Genomic DNA, 10,000 nt, shown 5'->3' on the forward strand with positions numbered 1-10,000 from the left:
CCCCACTAGCTAGCGAGCTAGCCATCAAGAAACCAAGCTAAACACATACAGGGCTCACAATAAAACGGTCGAGCAAACACATTGATCAAGAGACTATCAAACTACATTACAAAAACGAAGTTCACCCAAGGGTAGGCTACTTACAATTTCAACAGCAACAAAGCCAAGTCGGTGTCCGTTTTGCAGTCTTCTTTGAAACTACAATCTGACTACATTTTCGAGGCGCGATTGAATACTTTTGCTTAGTCGCATTCCGGTTTTCTTCGGACCGGGAACAGAAAGTTGCATATTCGTTTTTTCCGCGGAGAAGCAATAGGGCGAGACGAAGCACCCACCAAACGACCCAGAAAGTGTTGTAGAGCCATCAGAACGTGTCTCAACCTACATAATTAAGGTAATTTTTCCTAAAATTGTTGCATAGTGCTTCTTTAAAACAAATGTGTTGAAAATAACACAACTTGTGTTGATTTTTAACACATCTCCATATCCAGATAGGGACAACACATCCGTTTTAAGAGTGAGTCATTTTAGATTATGTATACTAGTGCAGTGCCCGTTCAAACATGTTATTCCTGTAGCCCAATTACATGCCTGGAGGTACTGTAGGCCTGCTTTAAAAATAGGATGAAAGGGAAAAACATAATTCCAGGTAAGCATTCAATAATGAATACAGATAATAATATAATAAATGTGAAGTGAGCAGAATTTAAGCATGGCTGCATGTGACATTTTTTACAAATCAAAATGACATAATCCTAACAGCTGTTTTGAGTCAAGGTTATATGCTTAGCCTATTTAATAACTTGATGATAGAGAAAACAAACCATTTTGTGGAATGATGCATCATCATATGAAATTTGCAACGGTGTGACTCAAAAACAGTCTCTGGTGGCCTATAAGTGACATCACACTCTGTCTGCCACTCGTTGCTTGTCGCTGGTTATGCTTTGCATGTGTGGCATTCTGAGACGTTCTTTAATTCGGGACCATTATCACTCGTTTCAATTTAGGACCTTGCAGTTGGAATTGTCGTTTGCTTATTCAAAGTCTAAAGACAGTCCAAAGTAGCCTGGGCTATTCGAAGTGTCGTTCATTCGTTCATTGCACATCATTTTTTACGTCATTTTGAAGAGCCACTGCATACCTGTGTGTGTTGCCGTGATGTTGCAAAATCCGCGGAGTCATTTTATGCAAGCAAACCGCATACAGGGGTCTTTATTGTTGAGGTCAGACATGTTAACACATCTTGCACTCGCTTAACTTTTTACCCATGTAACCTACACTGATCCAGTTCTGCCAAAGCCCTGCTTCTATCCTCACTGGTAGCTTACAGTACAGTGCTGTGTAGGAAAGGGAGTGGCTAGCGGCAAAAGCCAATGTGTGCTTCTTTTACCGATATATTTATCGATATCTTTTGCATTTCTTATTCAAACAACGTCAAATTTGGCACTGCACTTACTCATGCCCGTAGCATGCCCGTAGCAAGAAACCTGCCTGAAATCAGTCTGACAAACGGTCAGCGAGATATGCGTGCCACAGACATTAGGACAGACACACAGACACTCCTTGCTTTATAGATAGATGAAAATGAGGTTTTTGGTCTTTTAGTCAGTACAGTATAGTACAGTACACTGTGTAGTGTGCACAGGGCATTTTATTGAGTTTGCACATATTTCAACCATCATGATAAACTTTCAATTTCATGTATCATTTGGGTTTTAGAGGGAAGTGTTCCTATAGTATGGCTACATATGCACCAACACAAACACATTCCATGTGTTTACCCACTCATGCATACATGTTTAGAACAGGAGACCACACACATGCACATGTACATGAGCACATCTTTCTCACACAGCAGTTCACTCAACCATGATAACAGTCTGGCTTCAGCCTTCTCCCTTCTCCTGGTGATTGGCAGGTGTGTGTCCCACTGAGCTCTCCTTGTGAGAGCTGAGCAGACGCAGACGCATTCACACGCACACACACACACACACACACACACACACACACACACACACACACACACACACACACACACACACACACACACACACACACACACACACACAACCTACCCAGTCATTCCCTCCCCCCTGCTGTTTTAGTTCTCACCCTCCCTCTCCAAAACCTCCATCTGCACACCTCCACACACCTGCCGTGTGCCCCAGGTCCCAGCAGCACCACACCTGCACATCAAGGCCCTCTCCCAGTGGCCCGCGGAGGCCCGGGCGACACATCCTCACAGGGGCTCCCGAGTCCTCTACAGACTGCCTCGATGTTACACAGGCTGACTTGTTTCATCGTTGTGCGGGCGCTGTCTTCGAAACATCCATTCTGCACAATGGTTGTGCAGCAGCATCCAGCTGTCATAGAACGCAGAAATGGATTCTGCACGTCACAGCTCCTTCCAGATACTCTGTGCTGTTAGCATCGCAGTCAGGTCAATACTGACCATAACTGAACTGGAAATAAATAGAGCTGAGTGCAGCTGGGTGCAGGGGGAGGGTGAAGAAGACATTTCAGGGAGATGACGTAGGTAAAGTGGTCTGCTGGCTGCGATATATGCAGTGTACAGAAGAGGATGAATGCTGAGTCTGTCAGGACCACAGCATTGGAAGGAGGACAGTGGACGTGTTGTGGATATTAACTATGGATATGAATTAATACACAAATCCATCTACAATTCATGGCCAAAATTGATTTAATAGTTGATGAAGCAGACTTGACATAGAATATAGAATTCCATTGTATTGTTTTTAGTTCAGTGGTCCAGGCTTGTCATGGCACTGAGAATGTAGTTTTTTTATATTTGTATGTGAAATTAGGGAGTGTGTGCTCTTGTTGTCTGACCAATGGTAATGCAGATATCCAGCATGTGTTGCTGTAAGTGATGATTGGAGTTGTACTGTTTGGAATGGTAGTACGATGTATGTTCCTGACCCTGGTTATGTGTGTTGTGTGTGTGGTAATTGGTAAGCTTTGTGGTAATCAGTGATGGGTCTTAATTGACAATGGTTGTGTATTGAGTTGTAATCATTGCATTGAGGGAGAGAGAGAAGGGTGTGTGTGTGTGTGTGTGTGTGTGTGTGTGTGTGTGTGTGTGTGTGTGTGTGTGTGTGTGTGTGTGTAAATGTACTGTACTGTAGGTAAAAGTGATTGGCTTGACCGCTGTCGGAGGGAGGACGGTGCTATCTGTATGAGTGAAGCGGTAGGGTAGACATGGTGAGTAATTCCATGTAATGGCCGTGTAATGCGAGTCTGAGCATTCCCCAGGCACATCTATCTTTCAGTGCTCTGTCAGGGCCCCTTCATCTGCCACCGCCCCCAAACACACACACACACACACACACACACACACACACACACACACACACACACACACACACACACACACACACACACACGCATACACACACCCCTCTCTCTCTCCCTCAAGTCCACAATGCCTTGTGATCAATAAAGAGCAACAGTATATCAATCCCCTTCCTGTCAGGAAAGTTAATATGGACTCAGGGGGTGTGCGCATGTGGTAATGGATTAGATGCAGGGCTTTAACGCCAGTGTACATGACACTATGACGGTGGCGTGAGTTATGACTGTGTGTGCACATGTATAGCTACAGTAGTGGTGATATGTTACTGAGGTACAGAGGTTAGCTTCAAATAAGAATGAAATCACTGCCCATAGCAAGCATTTAAGAAATGAGTTTGGCTCAAAAGAGCTGCTTTTCCAAATGCTGTCTCTAAAACATTAACCAGACAGAATATATTTAATTTACTTACTAATGGCCCACAAATCTATCAATCTAGGTTGTAGAGGTAGCAGTGCAATATTTTGAATGCTAATTGATTGTGATGAATGAAATGGGAAGTGTTCTCTAGGATGAATTAGTTTAAATCTTATGTAAGACTTTAGTTACACTCTGTGTCATAACAGTGTCACAACTGTGTCTTAAATGGGTCATGTCAAAAGCCAGATATTCTCACTAGTTGTCAGGTTAGGCTTATTTCCACTGATATAACAGGCCCATGGCACTATTCAATGATAATTATGACAGATTTCATAAGATAAAACTCCAAAACAGATTGTCATATGGAGACCAGGAGTTGTCATTGATACATTTTTTTGTTGTATATTGAAAAAGCGTGCGATCGTTTTATGAAATTGTATGCTCATTTTACTGTATCATGGGCTCATTTTAGTAAATCATCACTAATTTTACTGAATTGTTGCCTTGTTTAAACAAGCACACAATTTACTAAAACTAGTGCACAATCTATAAAAATTAAGTTAATTTAGTAAAATTAGTGTACATGGAATTTAGTCAAACGAGCACACAGTTTAGTAGAGTGAGCACACGATTTGGTAAAAGAAGTGCACATTCTCTCATCATACAGAAGAAAGTATTGCAATGACACCTCCTGGGTGTGGGGTGGGTTGTATGTTACTAGAGTGCAAAAGGGTGCAGTAACACAGTGATGAATCATATGATGAGAGAAATTCCTTGTGATTTTATGAAATTCACGTAGAGAATGTGTCAGCAGTTAACGGTCAGAGCAAAAAAGGTCAGTCAAACATTCATTATGAGATATGACAAAGGACGTGTGATAGATAAGAGAGATAATTAGCTATATTGTTTCTGCTTGCATTACAATAGTCTAGTGCATCATAGTAACAGTCAGCATCCGGCTGTGATACTGTACACACCATGCGTCACGTCAGTCAACAGAATAACTGGAAGTGAGACGTCTGAAATTAACGTGTGTGCATGCTTGCGTCCGTGTGTGTGTGTGTGTGTGTGTGTGTGTGTGTGTGTGTGTGCGTGTGTGTGTGTGTGTGTGTGTGCGCATGCTTCAGTGTACATGTTTGTGTGTGTGTGTGTGTGTGTGTGTGTGTGTGTGTGTGTGTGTGTGTGTGTATGTGTTTGTGTTTGTGTTAAATAAGTCAGGTAGTGGCTGACTGGTTATGGCTTGTCGACTGCAAGGCTATAAATAGGCTCTGAGAAAGATAGAATAAAACAAGCCAGTCAGCACATCTCTCTCTTCTCTCCCACTGGACAATTTATTATTTCCTCTCACAGAGCTTCTGTCTCAGTTCTGCCTGCTCTATTCAACCATCAATTTTTTTTTATCTCCCTTTATTTGATGTCATTCAGGTACATTTTGTTCAATTAACCTTATCTCAATTCATTCAGAGATCGCACAGACATGATAAAAATAAACACAAATGTACAGACTGTCGTGTGCACCCTTAATCACATCACTGGTTGTTGCAGATATCACAAGTTCCTCAGCAGTCTTACAGGTCTATTTCAGATATCACAAGTTCCTCAGCCGCCCTACAGGTCTATTTCAGATATCACAAGTTCCTCAGCCGCCCTACAGGTCTATTTCAGATATCACAAGTTCCTCAGCAGTTTTACAGGTCTATTTCTCTCCATCAGCTCATTGTTTCTATCTAATGTATTGTTCTCTTTATGGATTGTCTGTATCCATTAAACAAGTTGGTATGGAAGTTGTATGTGGGCGTAATATGCATGATTTAATAAAGGTTTTGTTTACAAACACACACACACACACACACACACACACACACACACACACACACACACACACACACAAACATATATAAATACACACATAATTGAATCCACCAATCAAATTTCTTATAGAAAGGATTCAAATATTCTCAGAGAGATGATACAGCTTTGACACTCAAGGGTACTCAAAGCTTTCTTTGCAAGGAGTGGTTGATATTTAGTCATTTTATCATAAAAGACTTTGGCCATATACAGATCATAGACACAACCTATTTCAAGGACTAGCACCTCCTTTCTATCTCTATGCAAGAACACATCACCACACACACACACATAAACACACACATGCATGCAAACACACACTAACTTGTATCTATACTGGTCTCTTCCAGAATCCTGTCCACAATCGGGTCGGAGTTTGACCTGCGGACCCTTCGTGCCGTGAGAGTGTTGAGACCCCTCAAACTGGTGTCTGGGATTCCCAGTGAGTTTCGTAGGAGAATGGCTTGGGTGGTGGGTGGGGTTTGGTGGTCCGAGGACAGCAGAGGGACGAAGCAGGCACAGATGGTTCAACCGTTGGTTTCAATAGTTGAAAACTATTTGGGAAAAAAATGGTTGCACCATGGCTGAACTGCTTGTAGCCTCATCAGAACTGATCCACTGACATTGCCTTCATTTTCAGCATTTGTTGTCTGCATAGCTGCATTTCTGTGCACGTAAATGAGGGTTCAGTAAACATTTCAAACATGTCAGTATGCTAGGAATGTCTCCGCAACGGTGATCTGTCAGTGTATTTCTGGTTGTTTTTTATTGTACAAGGTTGGGATGTTTTTAAAAAAAAAATATATATATATGTTTTAAAAAAAAATAAATATATATATATATATATATATATATATAGTAGGTGACAGATTGTTAAAATGTAATAAGTAATGTAACTATTTCAATTACTTTGTCAAAGTAATGGAACTAATCACATTTGATTACCGGCATATTTGACTACTTTTGATTGGCAGTGCAAATTTTAAAAAAAGAACCAGTGAAAAAATAAACTAAAAATGTAAATGCATATGGCCAAATTAATTCAGCCTGTTTAGGGTTTGAAAATATGTCAAGAAACATACAGTAATGATTGTACATATTGCAGCTTTTTTAATTTATTGACGTTTATTTTATAATTTAATTACATAATTCCATGTAATATTATTATTAGTTAATAACATGTAACTAGTTACTCCCAAACCCTGTTTATGTATATTTTTTGGGGGTATTTCTTGATGTGGGTGACTTATGATGTTTTCTGTTTGCCCTCCAGGCCTGCAGGTGGTGCTCAAGTCTATCATGAAGGCCATGATCCCTCTTCTGCAGATTGGTCTGCTGCTCTTCTTTGCCATCCTCATGTTTGCCATCATAGGCCTTGAGTTTTACATGGGGAAGTTCCATACCACCTGCTTTGACATCTACACAGGTGAGTCCTCCACCACTCATGTCATGTTGTAGCCAAACTGTTACAGTTGATTCAATCCCTCTCAGTTTCTTATATATATGTTCTGATGATATTCTTATACAAAATATGAACAAAATATATAAAATCAAAGATATTTTAGTTTACCATCAACCATCTCTGATAAAGCATTGCGTTGTCAATTTGTTCTCTTTAAACATTTCCCTCACTCTCCTTTTCATGTTTATTCAATCCTCTAAGATGAGATACGGGAAGAGTTTCCATGTGGTACGGAGGCTCCATCTCGTCTTTGCCCTAATGGCACCACCTGTAAGCAGTACTGGCTCGGCCCGAACTATGGCATCACGCAGTTTGACAACATCCTGTTCGCCATCCTCACTGTCTTCCAGTGCATCACCATGGAGGGCTGGACTGAACTCCTCTACTATGTAAGTCCTGCTACTTCAGTTTTGCTATGATGTGAAAATACGTGAGATCATTTGATTCATGAACAAACGCTATGTTGTGTTAAATATGTATGCATTATTACAGGTTCATAAAGACAGCTGTCGTTACAAACACTAAATTATTTTTGTTGTTGCATTTAGATTTACATTTATTCATTTAGGAGTCCAAATTGAGGATTAGCATTCAAGTTGCATTGCAAATGAAGTATACGTTTACAAACATCACAAGACTACCAGAGGATGAGAGTGCAGAAGTTTAAGTAGTAGTCAAAGTGTCGTTATATATATATATATATATATAGTATATACAGTAGAGGGAGATCGAGGGAAATAGAAGAAAGGGAAAGAGGAAATTCATGGTAAGTGCATGTTAGGAGTTTTCCGTTGTTAGAAAGGGAGGTAAGAGTTGGGTCTTCAGGAGCTTCTTGAAAATAGAAAGGGCCACCCTGGCTATGGTAGCACTGGTAGGTTGTTCTACCATCAAGGAACTACAAATGAAAATGGTCTGCATTGCTGTGTGCGTAGGGGTGGCAATGCCACACAATGTTGCTTGGAGGAATGCAGTGGTCGAGGGGTAACATAAGCCTTTGTGAGAGCATTTAAGTAAGTGAGAGCTGACCCAGCAATCACTTTCTAGGCAATCATTAGTGACTTGAATTTGATGCGGGCGGCTAAGGGTTGCCAGTGGAGCTCAATGAACAGAGGAAACATGGTCAGAGAAGGTCAGCTGATCATCAGTCATGACACCCAAGTTTCTTGCAACCTTAGGAGGAACAAGAGATGAAGAGTCAATGAGTCAATGAATGAAGCCATGGGTGGAGGAACAGAGGGTTCTTCTGAGAGGCACACATTGAACTGAAGGAAACAATGGTCAGAGAGATGCAAAAGCATAACCATTAGGGAATCTGTGGCACAGTTTAGAGCGAGAATGTGATCAAGCTCTTTGCCCGCTTAGAGGGCTGCGAACCGGTTGTAGCTTGAAGGAATTGTATCAGGATAAGAGATCTGCAGAGTTAGGATCTAAATGGATGCTTATATTACCAAGTGAATAGTTCAAATATCATGAATGACAAGCCAATGAATGTGGAAGCTCCAAAAACTGCTATAATAGTTTTTTTTACCTGAAGATCTGTGATAAGTTACTGGAGAAAAATTATTGAATTGATTTAGACTGTAATCTTAAATAGACCATGACTGAAATATTACATGTGCTCTGAACTGTTATAAAATGAAATAAGACAACTGAGTGCTAAATTATAATTTTTTTCCTTTTAGAATGACATTATGAATGATACAAGGAAAACAAAAATGTCTTAAGCCTTAACATTAACCTTTAACCTTAACATTAACCTTTAATTAAGTTTTGACTTATCAAATGTCTTGTACTCAGTTAGCCATTGATCTACACACCCATAAGGGATCAGCAAGCCAAAAAACAAGCCATGCTGATTTAATGTCTGACCCCTAATATGCTTTACACTGTTGCATGTCTGAATAATTGCACTCTCCGGCCAAGTGGAGGTCTATGCCAAACTTTTCAAGAACTGTACACTGGAGGGGCTGTGGGAAAATAAGCTATACATGCTGGTGCTGGCTTAAGCCCTGTTGCCAAGAGTAGAGTTGTCTAAAATTATTAGTGTGATTGTTTCATGAACATTTGGAACAGAAAAGGATGCATGCACTCGGCTCCTAAAGAGGGCCTCTAAAGTGTAGGCTGATTGATCCTATTTCTGTGTCTATCTGAGGTTGATCATTTGAAATGGGCTTTGTGCTTCTGTCAGGGCCTCAGACTGGAGTAGGTCTGTGTGTTTCTGTGCTAGGAGAAGTCCTCCAGAAAACTAGGGCAGGGAGGTCATCTGAGTGTTGAGGCAGCAATGGGCATTTCTATCTAGTATTAACAGTTCAAAAGGCTGACGCACATACACACTTACCCACCTACCCGCACGCACATACACACTCACACAGACACTTTCACACACTCACACAGATAGTCACACAGGGGTGCTTTTTTTAAATTCCCTCAACTTGGATGGCTCTCCCATGCCTCCTCCTTCCTTCTGCAGTTACTTTTCTGCCCCTGGTTCATTCCCCACATCCCTCTCTCTCTCTCTCTCTCTCTCTCTCTCTCTCTCTCTCTCTCTCTCTCATTCTCGGTCCCTTTCTTTCTGCGTCTCTTCCCCCATCTCCCTCCATCTCCGCCGGTCCCACCCAGGCGCTTCTCTATATTTAACAGCCTCTGTTCAGATGGAGTTATTCCTGCCTCGGCCGGGGGAGAAGCTGCTGAAAGTTTAATGGGCAAAAGGACTGCAGTGTATACAGCATAGCTTTCAGACATGCAGAAAGAGAGGGAGAGTGTGTTAGAGAGAACGAACGAGAGAGAGGAGAGGACAAATAGAGCTATGGAGGGAGCTAGAGGCAGAGAGAAAGAGAGAGAGACAGAGAGGGAGGGAGAGAGAGAGAGATTCTGTTTGAGAGAGTACTTGACACTACGAAGACCTATGTTTGAAACTCAGAAGGACTCTTGATGGCATTGTTACCTGAGAAATT

General features: G+C 41.3%; 1 protein-coding gene across 1 annotated transcript in view; it reads left to right on the forward strand.

Moving 5' to 3' along the window:
* The window catches only part of cacna1aa (calcium channel, voltage-dependent, P/Q type, alpha 1A subunit, a), a 93,557-nt gene that overhangs the window by 23,174 nt on the left and 60,383 nt on the right, over positions 1-10,000 (forward strand). The window contains exons 4-6 of the mRNA XM_076266688.1: positions 5,935-6,026; positions 6,858-7,010; positions 7,248-7,435. Coding sequence (XP_076122803.1) covers positions 5,935-6,026; positions 6,858-7,010; positions 7,248-7,435 — 433 coding nt within the window. The remainder of the gene's footprint in view (positions 1-5,934; positions 6,027-6,857; positions 7,011-7,247; positions 7,436-10,000) is intronic.

This window comes from Alosa pseudoharengus, unplaced genomic scaffold, assembly GCF_046254945.1.
Source record: "Alosa pseudoharengus isolate Yale_2024_CS ecotype anadromous, Long Island Sound unplaced genomic scaffold, YU_APseudo_1.1 YU_APseudo_1.1_scf_4, whole genome shotgun sequence".
NCBI lineage: Eukaryota > Metazoa > Chordata > Actinopteri > Clupeiformes > Clupeidae > Alosa > Alosa pseudoharengus.